The sequence below is a fragment of the Podarcis vaucheri genome, assembly GCF_965113315.1.
Source record: "Podarcis vaucheri genome assembly, chromosome: 7".
In the NCBI taxonomy this organism is placed as follows: domain Eukaryota; kingdom Metazoa; phylum Chordata; class Lepidosauria; order Squamata; family Lacertidae; genus Podarcis; species Podarcis vaucheri.
Genome location: NC_138765.1, coordinates 13,238,154 through 13,261,569, shown reverse-complemented (window position 1 = coordinate 13,261,569; position 23,416 = coordinate 13,238,154). Strand labels below are relative to the sequence as shown.

Genomic DNA, 23,416 nt, shown 5'->3' with positions numbered 1-23,416 from the left:
GTAGCAACCTGGCGAGGCGCGGGGGCGAACGAATGATTTTTGTCTGGTCACGGGGGCTAAGGGAGTAATAAAAGGCCACTTTTCATTGGCTCGCTGTCCAAGCAGCGAATGATAGGCATGCTGTGATTGGTTGTTTGACGTCGGAGTTAAAGCGAGTGCTCTGGGAACCGTTTTATGTGCATGAATGCTTGCTTGCCTTTTATAGCGTTCTGAAATACTCTTCAGTTCTCCTTTTTTTTTGTCACGCCGCTCCACAAAAGTATCCCGTAGCCAATATATATATCGGTTTCAAAGTGACATGGTAATGCTATAAAAATGTTGCCTCAGAACCTTAATTAATTAGCCTTCGGAAATAAAATCTGCATTCTCCTCACCCAACAATTTTTTCATAGTATTGACACACCTTCCTTGTGAGGGCATCACTAGCAACCATCCCACAGGATCCCGTCATCCTGTCAAAAACAAGATGGTGACACAATTGCCTGTCGCAACACTCAGTTACTTAACTTGGCTATCTAGTGACACAATTCCCTCGTAAACCCACAGTGTCCTTTCACACAACTGCTGTGCCTTAACTTCACGTCATTTGGACACCGTGCATGAAGTGCGCTTCCAATACTTCCCCAACAGCAACCTGGCTTCAAACACACCCCAGCGTTTTAAAATTATGTCATGTTTCTGTAGTAATTCCATGGCATGAGTCCCTCTCGGTCATGTCAAGATTATAGCGGCATAATCTCCTCCAGGAGTCTATTTCATATTTCTCCAGAAGCAAATGTTGGTAATTTGGGTGGTCCAGGTGACCGTAACCAGAGCAGGCCTTCGCATGAAGCGGTTGCATCAAATTTCAGAGGGGTTGCCATTTTCCCACCTCTAATCTCCATCTCTGTGGCTGCAATCCAAAATATACTTACTTGAAAGTGAATCCCCTAGAAAAAAGGAAAGGCTCACTTCCAAGTATGGACTGGGATGTGCTTGTCATTAAAAAAATAAATAAAATAAAATCAGCCAATTGCCTTAGGGTCATTTTCAATTTTCATACTGGGAGCAAAAATGTCAAAGGCCAGCCCAGGCAATCACACCTTTGACCTCACCCATTTATTATCCTCTGTTTGGGTAATCCTGCTCCGCCACCAGCATCGTGCAACTATCTAAAATAGGAAAGATGCCATTTTAGAGGCAAAGAAAATGTATCTTTTCAGGCATATTGCAAGACTGAGACGAGGGTATACATTTGAAGTGGTCAAGGAGCGCATCAGGAAACCTTCAAAGCTGGTTCTAGTCAACATTTTGGATGGGCGGCTCTGTTTGGATCGAAGAAATGGCTTCACATTCCGAGACATGATGTTTCTCCCCTGCCTTTCAGGTTCCCACACCATGGGAGACAATGAGGATCCTGACGCTGGAGCAGCACCAAACATGCGGTGCTCCCCCTCAGACTCCACCACAGATGACAGCAGCACCCAAGATGATTATGCGCTCCCCGCCATCGTACGCTTTCCAACCTGTGCCCGCTGCCGCAATCATGGCATCCGAGTCCCACTGAAAGGCCACAAGCACACTTGCCAGTTCCAGGGGTGCCAGTGTGAAAAATGTATCCTGATCCTGTACGTCTGGTGGGAAAGCAAGATGGAAGTGGGTGCTGGCCCCTGACATTGTGGGGATTTGTGTTGAACGTAGCACAGTGCTGGTCTCAGTAGGTGGCACTGTTTCCTTATGAATAAGGCCTTCTTTTTTCGTCATATTAAGCTGCAAGTACTACCTCTCCCCTTTGTGCTTTGCTAGCTCCGCAGCAAGCCCATTAATACTTGCAATGATGTATGGCACAATGTTTTTCTTTTTAAAGTACACTCCTTGCAGCTCCTTGCTTGGTATCCTAGAGGAAGAATCTGTATGCAAATGTGCATGGATGGCTTAGAAAACTGGAAAAAGGCAATCTTGGGAGGGTATGACTAGAGAACCAGGAAGGTTAAATATGCATCTGAAACTCCAAAGCAGGACAGGCCAACTTTTCATACCTAGTAGGCCGCAAGAGTACTTCAACATGGAACCAGCAGGCTACATACACTGCATTGTCCATAGCTGTCAACCTTCCCCCTTTTTTTGCGGGAAATTCCCTTATTCCAGCGCTGCTTCCCGCTGCTATCCTGGATTGTTAAGATATCCTGTAGACTGTCCCTGGGACAGGTGAGGCTGCTGATCCCTTATTTTTGAGGCTGCTGATCCTTTATTTTCAAATCTGAAAGTTGACAGCTATGGTCTTGTCACGTGGGAGGAGGAAAGCAAGGCCAAAACTTGATGCTCCCACCCCAACCCTTAGCACTGCCTTTCCAAAGCTGACTAGCGAGACGCCATGCTTTGTGAAGGAGGTGCTAGGCTCCGGCAGGGTTCTAGATCCCTCTCACTTCCTTCCCATCGCTGAGGAAGCACTAACTAGGCTTTGGGAAGGAGGCAGTAGGACCTTAGGACCCTGCCAGAGAGCCCTCACACCTTCTTCCCAAAGCCTAGCCCAGGAGTGGAGGGCATCAAATGTTGCCAAGGGCTGCAAAAAAGGCCTCAAAGGGAGAAAAGCAGGTTTTGTTACATCGTAGGGAAAAGGCCAAGAACTCTTTGCTTGTGTGTGATTTGTATCTGCCCACTCTACCACTTTAATTCTTTATTTATTTAATGGTTTCTCCTCCCAGGCAGAGACGCCGGGTCATGGCTGCCCAGGTGGCCTTGCGCAGGCAGCAGGAGATGGAGCTGAGGAAGCTGACCAGTGGTTTGCTGCAACTTCAGGACAGCCCCACATCAAGCTCTCTCCACCCAGCCAAACAGCCAAAAGGGATCAAACCATGTAGGGGAGACATAGGTAAGCTGCTATGAGAACAGGAAAACATGGGACAGATGGGCAGGGTATGAATAAATGATTGTTGTTGTTGTTGTTGTTGTTGTTGTTGTTGTTATATAAATAAATAAATGCAAAGGACTGAACTGTACTCCTCATTGATCTGAATTTGCTTCCAGTCCTAAATGTGTTTAGGATTATAGCATTTAGCATTAATTATATATACAATCCCATCAGCTTATATGGGAGCAACTGACTTTCTCAATCGCCTCTGAGTTCTAAAACAAAAGAACACCACCAGAGAAAAAGGCGGGTATAAATACATATATAACAATAATAAGACAGGCTGCCAAACATAGGGGAGCAGAAAATATATGTCCGATGTGAATGGCTGCAATGAAATAAATGAGGATTTGTGCTGGCAAGGAATGATTTTCGCAAATTCAGCTCCATGAGCCCTTGCAAACAGATGCTTTGAACTTAAATGGAAAAGCTGATTAAGAGTACACACAAAAATTAACAAGTGGGAAGAGGGTTAAGTGCGTTCTCCCCACAATTTTTCATGCTCCAAAATTATCCTCCTGAAACTGAATTTCTCCAAAAAAAAAACCTGTTTGTGTGGTGGTTGTTAAAATATGTACCGTATTTTTCGCTCTATAACACGCACCCGACCATAACACGCACATAGTTTTTAGAGGAGGAAAATCCGTAGGCATGGCCACCCGTAGGCATTCCCTCCATAACATGCACAGACATTTCCCCTTTCTAGGAGGAAAAAAGTGAGTGTTATGGTGCAAAAAATACGGTATGTAGTTTTGTCCTTAGGGTCAGGGACTCAGGGACTGCTGCAAGTCCAGCAACCTTTGGCTCCTTCTCTCCTTGAAAAAATCCATCCAGGCTGGTATTTAGAAGCATTCTGTGTCTGTGTTTGCTTTTTTAATTCTTCCCATTTCCTTTTTTCTTTTCTTTGTCATGTCTTTTAGGTTTTGGTTTGTCATGACTGTGGGCAGGGACTGTTGCACTACTGACATTTGTAAGCCAGCTCTAGAAATCTTTTTTGGCTGAAGACTGAGTAAAAATGTCTTAAATAAATAAATAAATAAATAAATAAATAAATACCTTATCATAGGAGGTAAATTGGCTGCTTGTCAGATTTTAAGTAATAAATACACTTATTTATTTTAAGTATTTTTTACTCCATTATTTTTCACTGAAAAGGCTCCTTCAGCCTCTTACTAACAATTTCTGTAAGACAGTCCTTGCCCTCAAGCTTACAATCTAAATGTTGTGGCAAACAAGGGGAAAGCAGGAAGGTATCAGTTCTTAAAGTTTCAGTTCTTAAACAACCAACTTCAGATAATCTGATGGAATAGTGCTGCTGGGGACAGCTCAGGGAGGGTTGAAGGTGTTAGTCTCTCATCAGAGCAGACCTGTGAGGGGGGAGGCAGCCGGGTACACTTGCCCCAGACCTTGGAAGGCTAAGAGGGCCAGGATGCCCTGCCAGGAGCCTGCTGGATCTATGCTGTCATGTCAAGAACAAGCCTCAGGCCCCGTGTCTCGGACAAGCTCTGCACAGACCTGCAGCAGAGTCAATGAAATAGCCCTGCTTCCCTTTGCTGTGCAGCATGACAGACACCAAATGAACTACCATTACATGACTTTTTCAAAATTCAGGCAACATTCCAGTTCACAGCTAGTGACCCACAAGCTTCTTCTCTTTTGTTGTACAGGCAGGAAAGAGAATGAAGAACCCTTGAAAGATTCAGAGGATGGACTCAGAGGGGTTCCTGGACTCCTACGAAGACAAAGGCAGAGAGCAGCCAGGAAGGTGAGGAAAAGGGACTAGATCACTTATCTTGTCTTCTTATTTGATGGGGTCATTTTAACAGTAGATTGTGGTTGGCACTTGCAGAAAGAGATTTCCGGTCTTCTCTTTATACTGGCAACAATATGCCCTTTCCAAAGCTAAACTCAGCTTTGTTGTCATAGAGTTGTTAGCAAAGTGGGCAGGAAATGAGAAATGAAATAAAGCTGGAAGCCTCAAAATGTAGTCTTGAGATCATCAAATTAAACATAAAGTAGCCAGCCTCATATATGTTTGCCAGCATAACACTGGAGTCACTATTAGCACTTGGGGTGTGTGTGTGTTTTTTTGTAAGGGCTGCTTCCCCTTATATATCCAACCTGAGCCTGTGGAACTCCCTGCAACAGTAGGCTTGGCAGGCGTGGGCAGTGCCAGAGAGTGGAAAGGTGTGCTCCCTGGCAAAACTGCTCTGGAATCTCAGTGTAGCCTGTGATGCCTCCCTTTGTTTCCTTCACTCCTTTAAGATCTAGGAGACTTGACTGATTCTCTGGCTATAACCTCACAGAGAATGTCCCCTATCATGCTATCAGGATTTCCCAAAGTTAATTAATATATTTCGTGTCAATCAATGATTTGAGCAGAAACTTTTTTTTAAAATTGCTTCTTTTATTTGATGAAATAATTTGTATGATGTTTGCAATATTTATAAGCTGTATTTGCATTGCATTGTGCATTGTTCTCTAGGAATGTTCTTGGTTGCCTCTCCCTCACTGCTCTAAAGTGACAGAACTGCCGTGGGCCCTTAGAGGACATCAACCACCTCATACTGCTTGGTTCCCCCCTCCACTTCCTATGCCCCCTGCACCCTTCTGCCCATTCTTGCCTCAGGAACATTCTTTTCAATTTCAAGGTATGTTAGGTGGGGGACCAATTTCTCTAGTAATAAATCTGGTGTAATCTATTTATTTATTTTGTTGCATTTAGTAGTCCGCTCTTCACTGAACATTTTCAGTCACAGAGCAGGGACAACTAATAAAATTAAGCAAAGTAAAAACAACAGCATACAAAAATTACAAAAAAAACCCTCGATAACAATTCTGTCACAAGGAAAAAAAGCAGAACTACAAAAACCAAATGCCGTGGTAAAAAACAAACACAAGACAATCAAACGTTTTAGATAACCAATAGTCTTAGAAAGAGTTCCTACTCCCTGTTTCACATATAGAAGCCCACTCACTCTCCCTCTGTCTCTCATGCAAACAGGGCCCCACTCTGAGCCAACAGACCCTCACCCTGTGATTTGATGGCTAATATTTTAGTTTCATGTAATTAATAAAACCTACATGATCATAGCACATGCTATGAAAGATACGGTATATTGCACTTCTTATACTATAATAGCAGCAATTATATAAGAACTTAATGTAACCTTTCCAGCGTCCTGGTGTTCTTTGAAACAGCCCTGAGGAACGAGGTGTTGCTTCAGAAAGGCTGGCCCTACTTCTGGTTTCTTATACAGTGGTACCTTGGGTTACAGACGCTTCAGGTTGCAGACGCTTCAGGTTACAGACTCCGCTAACCCAGAAATAGGACCTCAGATTAAGAACTTTGCTTCAGGATGAGAACAGTAATTGCGCAGCGGCGGCAGCAGGAGGCCCCATTAGCTAAAGTGGTGCTTCAGGTTAAGAACAGTTTCAGGTTAAGAACGGACCTCCGGAACAAATTAAGTTCTTAACCCGAGGTACCACTGTATTGTAAACACCATGTTGGCCTCTGTATTCAGGATCTGATCACTGAGCTTGTTTTCCACTCCCTGCAGGTTGTGATGGTAATGAAGCGTTGTACATGCCAGATAGTTATATGACAGCTCCAGGACAGCTGTTTCAGCAGACCCCTGGCACGTCCTGGTGCTTACCTTCACCTGCCAATCTGCCCAGGTATTTTGTGTATGGCGTTCCAGCATCTGGAATATTTAAAGCTAAGTAATGGTCTGTGACTGAAAATTTAAAAACAGGACTATGTCTTCTATAACAGCTAATCAGCCAGGAAGACTTAACTGTGGATGACTGAAATCTTTGGTCATTATAGTTGTAAAAACTATAATATAGGTCAGTATGAATATTTTCATATGCAAAATAAATTTAATGACTGCTTATTTGCATATGAGAACACATTTCTGGTGAAAATAAGAGAATCCTATCACAATGATAAGAAGTCCTTGCAGAGTTATATAGTAAAAAGAATGTGGACATTCACTAGAGTTGCTAGATCTTTAAAGAGGTGGCCCTGGCCATATCACATTCCCAAGCCTAACATGTTGGGTGAGGTCTGTAAAAAGTAACATAGCTCCAGAGTAAGTTTGAACTTTTGAGCTGGCAATTCTACCACCTGTCCACTCACATTTTGTCCACACTATATGATGAAATATTTGCTCTCTATGAAATATTTTCTTGTCCAAAATGTTTATGCACATGACAGTTGTGTAAACACCCTAAGGAAAGTCTGGCAGCTGTAATGTTCTGTCTCCCTGCCAGGACAAGACAGAGAGCAAACAGTTGGTAATAGTACCTCTGGGTATTAATCACATGGTTGATTTAGCCATCAGGTAGTGCCTCCCGCATGTGGGAATGAACATGCCTTTTGGCTACGATCCTAAGTGCACTTAGCATAAATGTTCAATTAATGTCAATAGGACTGACTTCTGCCACAATGTTTACAGTATCAGGGTGTATATTAGCTCACTAATCCCAAGAAAGGGCTAATCCAGCTAATGTCAGGGCTGTTGAGGAATAAGTCTCTGCTAGACACAAGGCCCATGATTTAAAATGGGTTATTTATTAAATGATCTACTTCTCTGTGTAAATTACATTGTAAGTAGAAGGTAAAGTTACTAAAGTAATTACAGTGAAGTCAAAGGGAAGTATAAAAGGTAGAGTTTGCTATAGAAATTTATGAGATACAAAGCAGATAAGCTGATGACCCTTTTGGCCAACTTCTGTTGCTAAAGGAAATATTCAAACTTTCCAGTTACACAGAAGTCTTAATCTAGAGCATGAGTGGGGAACTTCAGACTCAGGGCTGAATGTGGCCCTCAGAACTCTCCCCAGGCAACACACCTCACTAGCTCATTAGCCCTCTTCTGCACCCAAGATTTTTTGCCTGGTTGGAATATGTTCTTGAAGTGTGGTGATCTTCTTTCCTTGCCTGGATCGAGGGTGGAGAGGGAAAACCTCTGACTTTTGCTTGGCCTACAACAAAGAAGGAGCGTCTCCACCCCCATCATTCTGCCCGGACGCTGAGGTCCAGCGCCGAGGGCCTTCTGGCGGTTCCCTCATTGCGAGAAGCAAAGCTACAGGGAACCAGGCAGAGGGCCTTCTCGGTAGTGGCACCCGCCCTGTGGAACGCCCTTCCAGCAGATGTCAAAGCGATAAACAACTAACTGACATTCAGAAGACATCTTAAGGCAGCCCTGTTCAGGGAAGTTTTTAACATGTGATATTTTATTGTATTTTTGGTTTCTATGGAAGCCACCCAGAGTGGCTGGGGAGGCCCAGCCAGATGGGTGGGGTATAAATAATAAATTATTATTATTATTATTATTATTATTATTATTATTATTATTATTATAAAGAAAGCATCACATCCATTGCTCCACCCACTTTTGGGCATACATGTGGCCCCCAGATGGTTACTCACAAGGGAAAGTAGCCCTCAGGCTGAAAAACATTCCTATCCCTGATCCAGAAGAATCTAGTGAAAGTACAATGTCACAGATATGAAGTAGATATAGCAAAGACAGTGATGGAATAATTGTCTTGTTATGAGTGGAACCAGAGGGTGGTATATGCCTTTACTGCTAGAATAATGTATTTGCACAAATTATTTAAGGAACAATTTTAACAGTTCCATGTAACTTCAGGTCCTGTATAATGAATAAACAGAAAATTGCTCCAGTGAAAGACACTACCTAATCTATTATTTATCTTTTATTCTTTGGCACTGGTACAGCAACAGCTGTCTATACTAACAAACATTTACTGCAAACAGCAAGTTGTGGGTGGAAATGTAAAGTGAACTTGGGAGAATGACAGATGCAGAAGCCCCTCTTCCCCCTCAACAGTTTGTGGTTTAGCAAGGACAGAAGGCGAGTGGGAGACAAGCTGCCAGTAAGGAACTTTATAAACAGGATTGAATGTGCTCACTGTCTTTCTCTTCCCCCTCCCATCCACCCTCTTCCAGCCGCATGGCCCTGAATCCCCTGAGTGGCAACATGGATTTCAGCAGACGTCCAAAGGCTGCACCTTTGGGAGGTCAGGTATTTTGGTCCTTGTGTCTTGCACAAAAATTGCCCGTGAGCTGGAATTAATACCTTCTACCTCCTTCCTGAAGGATGGGAACACACATTTCAATGATCTTGCAGGAGGTAGCAGAGCTGGCAGTCGGAATTATTTAGTCTGCCCTGTTGTGTGGGAGGGTGAATACACACATGCCAATGTATGGTAAGGATTCTCTCCTGATGTCTCTCCAGTTGGTGACTCACAGGTGTGTTAGCTTGTCACAGAGAAATGGAGAGCAGTTCAAGGTCTTGGAATGGGCAACCTCTTTACTAATAGTAGAACTGATGCTTCCCCTATAAAAGTCCCATGATCCATTTTGTAGGTGATTGCTTCCCTGCCATAAGAAGGCCCCAACTTGCCAGGGCCTTATATTGGTAGAGGGTTTTCATGGGCTGGTCCAGTGGTTTAGTGGGAGAGGGTAAAAGTGGGACAGTCAGCCAGTCATGCTCTTTGGTCTAATGTTAAGTTATGAAATGCCATAGCTCTGGCTGCAAAAGAGGAACTGTGTTGGAAACAGTAAACATTATCCCTTGGAAAGTGAAACAACTCCTATTCCTTTCCAGCCCTTTAACTTGGACTAAGCAGAATGCACAGCTGGGGAGAACACGAGCAATGATTGGCAAGGCTAAATGATATCCATTCAATCAAAGAATTGTTATTTGGCACAGGCAATTGGTAAAATGACTAATAATTGGTCTATACTTCACTCTGTATACATGGAAAGCAGCCAGAGTTGCATCTCCATCCTATTCTAATCGGAAACCTTTATTAAAATATCCCATGTTGCAAGTGCCCATACCACAAGCCAACCTGGGGCTAGATTAAAATTGAGGACCTGTCCTGCAGCAGAGGCCGGTTTTGTGTCATTCTTATTGCCGCTACCACTTTCCTTTTTTCTTCTTAACTCTGGCGAGGAAAAGGAGTCCAGAGCTATGAGCTGGTTACCTGCATGGGCGAAGCTTCAGCTAGCACCTTCTCACCAGGGTAACACTTCATGCTTCTGATAAAGTGGACTGTAACCCACAAAAGCTTATACTATAATACAATGGTTAAGTCTTTTAAGGTGTTGCAGGTCTCTTTGTTCTTTCCCACCAGCAAAGAAGGATGCAAGATTTACCCTGCTCTTATTCTGTTCCCCAAACTCTGCAAAAAGAACAAGCAGAATCTGTACCTGAGACGTTCATTAATCTAGTTCATGTCTGTTTGTTAATCATGAGGTTAATAGTCTCTCCCCCTCTCTCTTCAGCCAACCTCCTCTGCTCATGTTTCGGTCTGGCCCACCAGGGGGTTTATCTTCTCCCCCCTTTCTGAACAACAGCTGCAGAAAGAGGCTGCTGAAGCCTTGATGGTGCTAAGAAATGCTCCCCAGCCAGGTCCCGTTTTGGCCACTTCCAGTCTTCTGCCCCCCACCAGCTCTGCACCTGCTCTGTTGGCCTCATCAGCTTTCACACGCCCCTCAGGAACATTTCACAACCCCGGGGTGGCCAGTCCCTTCCAGCAGCATCCCTCATACTACATGCCTCCATGTGACATTCAGCCTGTAAAGGCTTCCAAGGATATAGCTTTGAAAGGAACCCAGCTGTCCCCAGAGTCAGCTAGTGCTCATGGAGAACAGGCCCCAGGGCCTCTTTTCCTTCCATTACTCCATGGAAGTGCTCTTCCCCAGCAGTACAAAAATGTCCATCTATTCTCAATTGCTCCATCCCGGGCACCCCAAGTGGCTACTTCTGTAATGGTTTCCAGCATCCAAGCTGTCAAACCCAGCCTCAGAGGGACTTCCAGTGTCAGCCACCACCATTTTGCCCCAAATGTGGCAACCTACCACACAGCCTCAGGCTCCATGCCACATACCATCTGCATGCCACAAACTGTAGACAGTGGTTGGATTTCAGAGACAAATGCTGAAGTCCTTGCTCCATCCAGTTCCACTCACAGTGGCTCTCAAATTCTGCCCTTCTGTGTCCCACCAATGGATGTGTCCGTCACTTCAGTGCCCCTACAATCTGGCATCCCATGCACTCCATTTGGGATGGAACTGCACATGCTTCCCAGGCTGTCACTGTTGAATCCTACCCCCTACATTATAGCTCAGGAAGGTTTCCCAGAGCCAGTTCCCCCCCCAGGGCAGAAATCACAACAATGCCATCAGCAGCAGAGCCAAGAAGGAAAGCATTCCAGCAAGGGACAGGAAAGAGAAGAACATGGCAGAAGCCACAATGCGCCAGGGAGCAAGGATCCAGAAGGTACACTATAGACAATGCAGCTGCAATCGATGCCAGAAGGACTAATATGTGTTATCAACTGTTTTTGAAAACAGTGTCTCCAAAAGAGCAATGACATGTGCAGAAAGCACCCTGTACCCAAAATGTAACTGGGGGCTATATAAAGGAATATAGAGGTTTGATTTTATTTTTCTCACACAACACACTAGAACTTAATGAAAGTGATTGGCAGTGGGATCAGGACTAACAACAAAAATACTTCACACTACACAATCAACATGGAATTGGCTGCAAAATGTTGTGATAGCCACTGGACTTTAAAAAAAAATTAGATATTTTTTTTGCTGGAGAATAACAGTTATTATGATACTAATATTGGTAAACCTTTCAGGGCTGTTGTAAGGGTTATTGAAAGAATGTATGCAAATATGTGCATTTGAGCTTTTAGAAAAACTCACTATACAAAACTGAAGTATTTTAAATTTTGGAAATGCCCTTCCATGATGCAGCACTGCTACCTGTAGCAATTTGTTTGCTTTCATAGGAATTTGCACAAAATGTTAAGGACATGTACAGACAGACATGGAATCTGGAATGAGGGGATCTTTACTTCTCTTTGTAGATATTAATGCTGGGTTCTTGGGTTGTTGTTTTTTAAAAAAGGATTTGATCTGTTGATGTATAGGAAAATTCCTACCGTTAGCAAGAACAGTCCCTGCAGAGAAATTGTTAAGAATGCATGCAAACTAGCTTCAGCAGGTTTCTCCTTTATCAGGAAACCTGATTTCAGTGACCAAAACATACCTACACCCATATTGCTTTTATCCTAAACTGAGAATCTTCTGCTGATCTTCCCGTATACAAGGAAGTACCAAGTGGCAGTGTCCATGGTGCAAATAAGAAACCTGCTCTAGACATCTCATATAGCTTTGCTGGAATTCCTTTGCTTAAACACCATCACCTTTGTATCAAAAGGTTACACAGGAGGTCATACAGCTGGGCTTCTCAGAACACAGACAGAAATATTCAAATCACTTATTCCGGATTAGTCGCATTGCAGTCAACTTGAGAATCATGGGATTTAAGGATCATGGTCATAATGATGTGCAGAGTACCCAGAGTGTCTGAGAGAAAGAATTCAAAAGGGGCAATTACGGTGTTGCCAGTTAGGAGCTATCCATACAGGGCTCCTGCAGTGTGTCAACTTACGGCTTGTAGCTGACCTGGGTTCACACCGGATCAGGCAGAAGGCAATGCAATTCCAATCATGTTACCTTCTAGCTGACCTGGAACAAACCCAGGTCAGCCACATGGTATTTACAAATAGCAGGCTGACACCCTGCGGGAGGCTTGTCTGAATGGCTGTCACAAGATCAGTGTGGTTGTTGTATAGGTAGGAATAGGGGAAGAAGCCATTGAGCTGCACTGTTAGAGATCTAACAGGGTTTCTCTGTTCTGTGTAGGTTCTACAGAAGCAGCGCCTGACTTCCTCGCATCTAAGCAAGCATGCAGCCAGTCTGTTCAGCAAGCCTCACCAAGCCAACAACAGCCGAACCACCTCCACCAGGCCAACACCTCCCCCTCTGTTTCCCTAAGCATTGGCCAGATGGGCTCCATCTCGCTCCCCACCTAGGCTTCTGACAGTGGGAGGATGCGTGCATATATAATACTTTGTGAAAAGAAGGGCTTCAGTTGGGTAAAGCCCTTCTCTCCTGATCTTTTAACAGGGCATGGTCTGGGGCACAGCCTCTGCATTTCTTTCCTTCAGATCCCCAGCTGAGTTATTGCAACCACTTTATTGTGGCAAGACAAAGCCAGCATCACTTAACACATTCAATTCATTTTTAACTAGTTCAGTGCCAGGCAACAGGCAGAGTTTTTGAAAGGGTTTTGAGAAACTGTTAGATTTTTAAATAGCATGTTGGAGTAGCTTTCTAACAAATAGTGTAAGCAGTTAATGTTCCTTCTTGAAGAAATGGGATATTGTAATGGATTTCTACCATTTAAAAATAAATCACACTGAAATGATTAATGAACAAGACATGTGTTACGTTCCCTACACGACCGCTGCCAATAAAATGTTGAGACACAACAGCAGTTGTTTTGGTTTTTATCCCCAGGCTGAAGTTTGAAAGATTTTTCACTTTGCTTTATCTAGTGCTATTTCAAGAAGGAATCAAGTTTTCTAAATTAGAGCTATACTGAAATTCTGCACTCAGAATATATTAATAGGGTTGTATTTGTAAGCTTATGTCGCATGTTGGTTTTTGAGGGCATGCAAGAACACCATGAGTGAAAACCACAAGGTAAGATGAGAAAACCATGTGTCACAGATAATTTCTCCTTTGCATGCTGAATTCTTTTGCAAACACTTCTATACATTTTCAAACTTATACCCACAAGAACTGTATTTTTTGAACAAAAAAGTTCTCAAACTTGTACCAGATGTGATGTGTACCAGATTCCCATATACATATTCCCATATACATATACAGTACAGTCACAGAGAGCCTCTGCAGCAAATATCTAGCAGATGTTAAAGTGAGGTTTGTTCTGCAGCAGTAGATCATACTATGATCTCCCTCACCCCAAACTGGACTGTTCTGTTGTTCCACCTTTCTGCTAGAAAGGGGAGAAGGATGGATGTATTAGCGAGAGGAGGTGGGGGCGTGTTCTGTAGGTTCACACTTCTACAACAGGCTTTCATTATCAGCTCTCCAAACCCACAGAGCCCACGTCACAGTTTACCATAAGCAGAAAACCACCCCATTTACATATTTGTTTATTAGAAAGATGGGCATCCAGGCCTTCCAGTGCATTCATATTGCACAGAGCAACTTAAAACAATTAAAATACAAGCCTCGGTTATTAATGCAAAATAAGCAGAAAAATTTATCTAAAATAGCTTAGAGACCTTTGAATTTCAGATACAGGGACAGCAACACTAATTTAAGTTCTACATGTCCTCAGGACATGCCTTCTCTACAAACAATGTCAGTGTTTTACCGCTTGAAGCTTGAACCTTGCAGACTATAGTTATGAGAAGAGGCTGAGAATTCTCTGCTATTGTTCTCTAGACCCCTCAGAAGGCTGTGGGACTGTCCACCTAGTGTGTGGTACAGGCATGCCTACAGTGCCATGCCTTCAGGGTTGATCTGCAGCACTATTCCTTCCTATTGCTGTTCTGTTGAGATTCTCAGGAAAATGGGTCCCCTGTGTGGCTGAGAGAGAGAATGCAACAGCCTTCCACTGGTCAGTTCCTATTTGGATATAGGTAAAAAAAAAGGACCCCTAGATGTTTAAGTCCAGTTAAAGGCGACTATGGGGTCGCAGCGCTCATCTTGCTTTCAGGCCGAGGGATCCAGCTTTTGTCCACAGACCGCTTTCCGGGTCATGTGGCCAGCATGACTAAACCACTTCTGGTGCAACGGAACACTGTGACGGAAACCAGAGCGCATGGAAACACCGTTTACCTTCCCACCACACCCACCATAGTGGTACCTATTTATCTACTTGCACTGGCGTGCTTTCGAACTACTAATAACACACAATGTTTCTTCACACGTGAATGTGAATATTCAAGTGCCACTCCAGGAGTGGCTGTACCACCATGGGGTGGACTAGGTCTCAATATACAAGCGCTGGAAAGTCCTTGGTTTACAACTTGCATCAGCAAGGCCACTATTTCAGGCCAGCACAACTTTGTGAATCCTGGAGGTAATGCAGCGCTTTTATCAGCTGTATAATATGACCATCCAGGTGCTTGCAGCAAAAATAGGTTCATTAACGTGGTGGACAATATGTTGCCAATTGGCTGCATTCAGATTAATGTGTCACACATTGTGCAGGCTTGGAGTATTTTTTCAGCCTCAGCACCTCATTCTGCAATAAGGTGATAATACTGATCCACCTTACAAGGTTGTTGTAGGGATGACTGTGTCAAAGTATTGGCTCCCAGTATGTTTCCGAGCACAATTCAAAGTGTTGCTGCTGACCTTTAAAGCCCTAAACGGCCTCGGTCCAGTATACCTGAAGGAGCGTCTCCACCCCCATCATTCTGCCCGGACGCTGAGGTCCAGCGCCGAGGGCCTTCTGGCGGTTCCCTCATTGCGAGAAGCAAAGCTACAGGGAACCAGGCAGAGGGCCTTCTCGGTAGTGGCGCCCGCCCTGTGGAACACCCTTCCAGCAGATGTCAAAGCGATAAACAACTACCTGACATTCAGGAGACATCTTAAGGCAGCCCTGTTCAGGGAAGTTTTTAACGTGTGATATTTTATTGTATTTTTGGTTTTTATGGAAGCCGCCCAGAGTGGCTGGGGAGGCCCAGCCAGATGGGCGGGGTATAAATAATAAATTATTATTATTATATTATTATTATAACACATTGTTAACAGTCCGCTGTACAAATGCTAAGTTATTATTGGACTCCCAGCTCCAGCCAGTCCCAGCTATTATGACTCAGGAAGTTACAGTCCAACAAAATATGGAGAGCCAAATATCCTCTGGCTTTCTATTAGCTTGCTGTCTCCAATTTGCCCCAAAATAGAAAGTGTTGCCAATTTTATTTTTACCTGGCAGGGCTGCAATGCCCTTATTTCAATACGTGAATTTCTGCCAGACGTGCAGAAGCAAAGGCAATGTGGGATACAGAGGCAGTAGCCTTATTCTCATGGTGCCTACAGGGTGTGGTGAGCATTATATAAATGTAAGGAAATGCAGAAATCTAAAAATGTACACTACCAAATAGGAAAACATTATACAAATATTGCTTCCAACTACTATCACACACAAAAACCAATCATGAGCACAAATGTTGGATCTGATATTGAGTTTCAGATAGTTCAGTTGGTTAGACCAGAGGTTTTCAACCTTTTTGAGTCCATGGCTCCCTTGACCAACTACATTCTTTCTGCGGCACCTCTGTGGGGCTCAGGAGCCCCTTTATGTCACCCCTTGCCTGCAGAACTGCCAGCCCCTCACCCCTTTTTGAACACCCCTGTGGAGTGTTCTCCCAGCCTCCTCTCCTCTCTCCTTGGGAGTCCTCTGGGCAGCAGCTGCTGTACCTCCCCCCCCCCCCGTCTCTGAGCTGCCCACCCCCTGCTCCACCCCAAAGAGAGGTGCCTCCTCCCATTGCCCTATAGGGCATGGGAAGCACCCCCTGGCCAGCCCCGAGGCACCATTCGCCCTAGGGAGCTTGTAGCCAAGGCTGCTGCAACAAACAGATGTGTAAGCCTTTGGGACGAAGACACGAGAAGGCATCAGAGGAGGGAGAGATGAAAAGAGGGGTGGTGGCCAGTGGTGCCCGCGGCACCCCTGACCATTATTCAATGCACCTCGCGGTGCCACCGCAGTACACTGGTTGAAAACTACTGGGTTAGAGCATGATGCCAACAAAGGTCTGTATAGTTAAAGCTATGGTTTTCCCATTAGTAATGTATGGAAGTGAGAGCTGGACCATAAAGAAGGCTGATCACTGAAGAATTGATGCCTTTGAATTATGGTGCTGGAGGAGACTCTTGAGAGTCCCATGGACTGCAAGAAGATCAAACGTATCCATTCTGAAGGAAATCAGCCCTGAGTTCTCACTGGAAGGACAGATCCTGAAGATGAGGCTCCAATACTTTGGCCACCTCATGAGAAGAGAAGACTCCCTGGAAAAGACCCTGATGTTGGGAAAGATGGAGGGCACAAGGAGAAGGGGACGGCAGAGGATGAGATGGCTGGACAGTGTTCTCGAAGCTATAAACATTAGTTTGCCCAATCTGCAGGAGGCAGTGGAAGACAGGAGTGCCTGGCGTGCTCTGGTCCATGGGGTGACGAAGAGCATGATGCTGATACTGCCAAGCTTGCAGGTTTGATCCTGGACTAGATGATCCTCAGGGTCCCTTCCAAGTCTCTGATTCTATAAATCCTGCCTGCACCAACTCCTGACGCCCATTGGCTATGCATGCATAAGGCGGCACCGAGGAAGCAGCAGCCGAGGGGAGATGCACAGCACAGCCCGGTCGGGGAAGGGAGGGTACCAGGAACAGCCGGAGGATGAATGGAACAGCGGTACCATTTCCCTCACGAGATGGGGGAGTGGCGAAGGAATGCATCCTCCTCCCCTCAAATGACGGGGTCAGATGGTTCCGCCGAGGCCGCACAAGCAACCGCTTCCAAGCGCGGAGCTGAGGCGGCTTGAACGTCAAGTCAGTCGGCGGCGAAAGGGGCTCCTCCCGCCGCTGAAGGGTTGGACCAACTGGCTTCTTTCCGATCAACCCCGTGAGTATTTCCCCCCTCCGATTCAAATGGTACTGCCTGTATCAAGCGTAGAGCGGATAAGGTCAGAGCGAACCACTGCGCATGAGAGGGGGGGAAATCGGGCAAACTCGCTTTTCCCTTCGCCTGAGGAAACCTAACTCCCGCTCGTCGGTAAGAGTGCTTTAAAAGGCAAGCAGGAACCTTGAGTTATTACATAACCTTGGGGGAGGTTCTGTGGGCAAACCGCGTTCCCTCCCCCCATTGTGCTTATTGGTATTTCCCACTCGCCTTGAGGGGGCATCTTTGGCTCTTGAGGATTGTACCACTATGCGCTACATAGAGGGGGAAGCAGTGGACAGAGCTATTGTATCAAAAGGGGAGCCTGCAGGAAAATTTTATGTCCTGCTTCCTAAGTATTTCCCTCACCACCACGCCCACAAAATATAATTTTACCATCACGCTGCCTAGTGCTGTCTGCTTTGAAGCGGGAACGAGAAAGACCAATGGCATAAGACCAACCCCCCCCCTTTTTTTGAGAAATGGGACTGCCGATTCATAGTGAAGCCGATGAGAAAGGACTGAACCACTCACGCCGACGGGAGGGTCAGAGGGGAAGGCTTGCCCGCGCGCAATTAGCCTTCCTGGGCTGGGTGCTGGGTGCACAGTCCCCTCCCTTCCCTGGCTAGGTAGTGCAGTCCCCTGTGCGGGGCAGGTGGGGCGGGGACAGGGGTGGGGGGCTTTCATTGTGTGAGGTCTCATTCCTGCTCTTGCCTTCCCAGGAGCCACAAGGGACCATGAGTGACGGCGACAAGAATCCAGCCAGCACCCCGACCCCAGTCACTGATGTGCAAGGGGATGGGCGATGGATGTCCCTGGTGAGAGGCCCAGCTGGCTCAGTGGCCCATTGGGAGGATGGCGGGATGTAGAGAACAAAGCAAGGAGGAGAGGGGTTGTGGGGGGGGGGGGGAGAATAGCTTTCCACCTTGGGAGGGTGCAGTTGCATTTTCCAGGATTTTCGTTTGCACCTCTCCAAATGGTGGCAGTCCCAGTTAGCAGCTTCGAAAGGCTTGCAAAATATTTGTATTTTTAGAGTGAAACGCATGCACCCTCCCACAAAAAAAAAGAAAGAAGCAGGTTACATGCAGCATTTAAAAAAACAACAACAAAGCAAATGTAGGATAAGGTGAAAAGGGGAGGGAACATCCTTATGAATGAACCACCTGTGAAACAGACAAAAGACTCTTGCCTCTCACTTGCCCCAATGGGCTCTTTGAGCAGCCTTATTCGTTTTCATTGTCTCTGATCCTTTTGGTCACTCAGTGCCCTTCCTGGAGAGAGAAGGCCGTGGTCGTTTCTGCCTTTGCAGTCTTCATTTACTATTTGCAACCCGCTTTTTCTCCCAAAGTGGAAAACAACAAGGGAAATCCCAAATGACTTACAGTGGAGGCGATAGTGCATGGTGGTCCTCAGGCAGTGTACAGTTGCTTGTGTGCTCATTTCTTGTGTGCTAGGCCAGAATTGCCAATGTGCTGATCCTGAGAAGGATGCAGAATGGAGCCCCACCCCTGCAAAGGGGGCTGTTGTGGTGCAGAGCGATAAAACCACCTACTACCTCCTCAGTTGTAGGGCTTTCGTTTAACCATCAACATGGGACCTGTTTTTAATGTTTCAGGAGTGTAGGCTGTGTCAAGTCTATTGCAGCAAAACCAACAGAGCGCCTGAAATATTAACACTTTTATTGTCGGAGGTGCTTTTGCAGGCTAGGGCCAGGGCCTGCTTTTAATATTTCAATCTTGTATGTTCCCTCCTTTTCTCTTCTTTCTTCATAATCTCGGTAGTGGGGCCCGCCCTGTGGAATGTCCTCCCACCAGATGTCAAAGAGAAAAACAACTACCAGACTTTTAGAAGACACCTGAAGGCAGCCCTGTTTAGGGAAACTTTTAATGTTTAACAGACCATTGTATTTTAATATTTTGTTGGAAGCCGCCCAGCGTGGCTGGGGAAACCCAGCCAGATGGGCGGGGTATAAATTTATTATTATTATTTTTTAATTATTATTATTATCATCATAATCACAAAAGAAAATGGTGCTGGTATCACCAGTGTGGCTCACCTGATACTGCAAAGGGAGGTGGGACCCACTCTTATGCTACCCGCTAACTGAAGGCCAATAACGGAGTGTTGAGTTTGCATGGGGCACATTTATGCCCCCTGGGAAGTTTCTATTTCTAAGCCTAATTTCTCACCTTTGGCCTGGCTACCACCTCACACATTACAATGTGGAAAGTGCTTTATGAATGTTAGATACCCCTTTTAGCCTCCTTTTCAGCTACCCCATTCATATCGGGGGGGGGGCACAATAACAGTGGAGTTTTTTCCATTTCTATGTCTTGGCATGTAAATATATGGCAGTTTTTTGTGTGGTAAGTGAATGGGAAATGGTTGGCGTTAACAATGCACAAAAGCTGCGTACGCAATATAACTTTAAGGTACATTCCAAGCACATTTCCCCCCCTCAAAGAATTCTGGGCACTTTTTGTTTGTTAAGGGTTGCTGGGAATTGTGACACTGTGAGGGGTAAACTACATTGCCCAGAATTCTTTGAGGGGGGAGGAATGTGCTTCTAATGTGATTTGAAGAACTGGAGTGTGCACAGCCTTAACGCAGGAGGGATTAAGGCAGCACTCCTGTGCGGAGTTAGGCATATTTTAAAACTATAGTGAGTCTCACCTGCATCTCATTTTGAAACTGGTCTGCATGCCTGGGTTGCTTCCTCTCTCCACCTAATGACATTCCTTTTTTTAGCTTTGTCTCTTGAAATTTGCCCTCTTTCTCCCCAAAAAACAGCACCATCGCTTTATTGCTGATAGCAAAGACAAGGAACCAGAGGTTGTCTTCATTGGAGATTCTTTGGTGCAGCTGTTGCACCAGTTCGAGGTAAGGTGGCTCAGAAAGAAACTTGTAAGAGGCGAGATGGGTAAGTGGAATTCTCTTTTAATAGTCTGACAGCTGATTCGCTTCCTCCTCCCCACAGATCTGGAGAGAGCTTTTCTCCCCTCTACACGCTCTCAACTTTGGCATTGGGGGCGATGCCACCCAGCATGTGCTCTGGCGCCTGCAGAATGGGGAGTTGCAGCACATCCGACCAAAGGTAATCTTTATGAAATAGTCCTATGCCGACTCAGACCATTGGTTCATCCAGCCCGGAACTGACTGATTGCCATTTCCCAAGATCTCAGAGGCATTGATCAGCAAGATCCTTTAAAAACTGGATTGAGGACTCTGCCCGTGATCCTAAAGCTTTCCCCAAGAGATGTCTCCTTACGGAAAGCATCCGAGGAGATTGGGTAGTGGTGGTACGGGAACATAGAGCAGGATGAGGAAGTAATTGCTGATCTTTAAGGAGAGTTAGGTTTGTGTCTATTCTTCACCAAGAAAACCAGCAGGAAATCATACAGATTTTCATATTTTCTGCATAATATATTCTGCCTCTAGGAGTGTGTGTGTGTGTGTGTGTGTGTGTGTGTGTGTGTGTAAAAAGGTACTTTGGCATTTTTTTGAAAGGTCGTATCCAAAAACTCACAAGGGAGGACTGAAAGAAGAGTAGAGATAAATCAGCAGTAGCCCTTCTTGCATAATCTCTATGCAAAAAATATTTAACTCGGTTTCTGTGACGCATGCATCATATGCCTATGTCTCTTTATTTTGCTTAATTCTGCTTTCAATAGTTAATCAGCCCTTGGGAAGAAGAAGAAAGCACTGGAAATACCGTTCAGACTACTTCTCCCGATTTGCTGAGATTATCTGTACCTCGTAAAGCATATGCTATAGCTGCTAGGCCTAAGGACTTGAAACAAGCTTTTAAAACATCAGCTAGGGGCTTCCATCCTTGCTCACCCATCCCAACCCAATGCTAACCTCATTCTCTTTGCACCTTGCCCCCCCCCAAACCCACCCCTTCACAGCTCGCCCCTATCACCCCATCCCCATACTGTTTGTCGCTGCCACCGATTAGGGGAGAGACTCCTGCCCACCCTTTGTCCACCTTTGCTGAGAAAAGAGAGCCCAATTGTGGCTTTAAAAGCAGGATGGGGAACCTGTGGTTGATGGGAGTTGTAGTACAGAAACATTCCATCCCTGCTGGGAGGAATCTTCAGCTACAGGAGAAAACGATTGTTCTAACGATGCGGGTGGCTTCCTTTAGGCCGGGACAGCAACCTCTCCTTTCCCCAAGAGAAACTGATGCACCCCCAACCCCGCTCTTTTTACCCGTAGATCGTGGTCGTCTGGGTGGGCACCAATAACCACGGCCACACTGCCGAGCAGGTGGCTGGCGGCGTAGAAGCCATTGTGCGGGTCATCCATCAGCAGCAACCGCAGGCCCGTGTGGTGGTGTTGGTGAGTGTCGAGGGTACTGCTCTGGTGGGAGGGATGAAGGTTTAAGGCAGCTGCTGTTGGACTACAACTCCCATCATCCCCATCTAGCAGGAGTGGTGGTCAGGGATGATGGGATCTGTAGTCCAAAGAAAACCCCAAGTTCGGGAAACCCTGATGTAAGGTCTGCACTGCTTCCTAATCGGTTTGGGTCTTCTCCGACGCAGGGCTTGCTGCCGCGGGGCAAGAACCCCAACCCCTTGCGGGAGAAGAACAGCAGAGTGAACGAGTTGCTCGAGGCAAAGGTCCCGCTGCTGCCCAACGCCTCCTTCCTCAACGTCGACCCGGGCTTTGTGCATTCGGACGGGACCATAAGCCACCACGACATGTACGACTACCTCCACCTGACCCGCAACGGCTACGCCAGACTCTGCCCCGGCTTGCACCGGCTGCTGCTTTGCCTGCTGGGAGAATGCCACGCTCAAAGCCCTTGACCAAATGCTGTTGCCTGTGGCCAAGATGGAGCCACGCTGTGGCCTGGGTGGCTGCAAAGGGACAGCTCCCCAGAAGTTAGAATGCTGTCTCTCCCGCCACCTCTCCTCCGGTCTTCACGTGGGTACGCAATAAATACAGCTTCCCTCCCAAGCTGTTACATCTTCATCTACCTAGTATTCAGCACTGAATGCTGATTTCTCTCCCCCAAATCCCTTTCATCATGTTAGTTCTGTAGATTGTTAAGTGATTGTGGGAGACTGTGGGGTTGGGGGGCCTGTTGGCCTGCATTTGCCAAAAAGTTAAGTTGGGCACAGGGCAAGTTGATGCAAACTTGCTTATGTTTACTTAATAAAAGTGGTGCACAAAGTTTCTGGTCTCCAAGACTGGCTTCTTCTTTCTCTCCACCCACTAGAACATGAGGCCCTTAATCTCAAGGCTGTGGGTTTGAGCCCCACGCCGGGCAAAGATTCCTGCATTCCAGGGGGTTGGACTAGATGGCCCTTGGGATCCTTTCCAAGTCTAGGATTCTGACTGGGTGGGTGTTTTTTGTCCCAGATTTGCAAGCAGCGACTTCTCAAATGAAAATGGAGGTTTGCCAAAGCACTATCCTATGCTCTGGGGGTGGCCTGCCTCAAGCACACTGAAAAATTACGGGGATTAGTATAGAACTGTCAAACCGTTAGCCGCAGCGTGTAATAGAGGTGGAGAACAAGCAGCCCTCCAGCTCCCGTTGGGACAGATCCCATCAGCCCCAGTCAGCATGGACAATGGTCACAGATGATTGGAGTTATAGTTCCCCACCGATATGCATGAACCTTCCATGGAGGACCTATTGTGTCTCTGCAGCAGGGAACATCACCTTCTTTGTTCCCTGCAATCTTTGCTAGGTAGTTGAATATTGAATCAGATGGAGCACATGCAAGATCTAGAAAGCTGGCTCTTCTGTATAATTTCACCATCTCCATAAAGCTGCTCCCTCCCAAACCTTTAGGTAATTGAAGAGCAGGGTCTCATCTCTAAATGGGCAGGTGGGGCTTATTGTTAACCGCCGTGGTGCAAGTTCTGTATTGTTCCTTACAGCCACAGCAAGTGGTGGACTCTCCAAACGGTTGAC

The 23,416-nt window shown here is 45.8% G+C and overlaps 2 protein-coding genes across 12 annotated transcripts in view; both read left to right on the top strand.

Moving 5' to 3' along the window:
- The window catches only part of DMRTC2 (DMRT like family C2), a 62,987-nt gene extending 49,705 nt beyond the window's left edge, over positions 1-13,282 (top strand). For 2 of the 9 annotated variants that reach the window (XM_082232648.1, XM_082232650.1), the window contains exons 2-9: positions 1,367-1,607; positions 2,685-2,851; positions 4,558-4,655; positions 5,376-5,550; positions 6,451-6,568; positions 8,871-8,946; positions 10,215-11,211; positions 12,654-13,282. In XM_082232648.1, coding sequence (XP_082088774.1) covers positions 1,378-1,607; positions 2,685-2,851; positions 4,558-4,655; positions 5,376-5,550; positions 6,451-6,568; positions 8,871-8,946; positions 10,215-11,211; positions 12,654-12,823 — 2,031 coding nt within the window. In that variant the 5' untranslated portion in view covers positions 1,367-1,377 and the 3' untranslated portion in view covers positions 12,824-13,282. Of the gene's footprint in view, positions 1-6; positions 302-326; positions 782-1,366; positions 1,608-1,660; positions 1,819-2,684; positions 2,852-4,557; positions 4,656-5,375; positions 5,551-6,450; positions 6,569-8,870; positions 8,947-10,214; positions 11,212-12,653 lie in introns of those variants that run through there. The other 7 variants (XM_082232645.1, XM_082232647.1, XM_082232646.1 and 4 more) reach the window with 7 other exon arrangements.
- Positions 13,283-17,250: 3,968 nt separating this feature from the next.
- Positions 17,251-22,671, top strand: PAFAH1B3 (platelet activating factor acetylhydrolase 1b catalytic subunit 3). Of its 3 annotated transcripts, none has more exons than XM_082229147.1 (6): positions 17,251-17,454; positions 18,213-18,308; positions 20,281-20,370; positions 20,468-20,584; positions 21,709-21,831; positions 22,035-22,671. In XM_082229147.1, the coding sequence occupies exons 2-6, from the start codon at positions 18,228-18,230 to the stop codon at positions 22,299-22,301; spliced, it is 678 nt and encodes a 225-aa protein (XP_082085273.1). In that variant the 5' UTR covers positions 17,251-17,454; positions 18,213-18,227; the 3' UTR covers positions 22,302-22,671. The 3 variants fall into 3 exon arrangements, with proteins under 3 accessions (XP_082085273.1, XP_082085272.1, XP_082085274.1); XM_082229146.1 differs by lacking the exon at positions 17,251-17,454 and adding an exon at positions 17,476-17,604; XM_082229148.1 differs by lacking the exon at positions 17,251-17,454 and adding an exon at positions 17,669-18,119.
- The last annotated feature ends 745 nt before the right edge of the window (positions 22,672-23,416 follow it).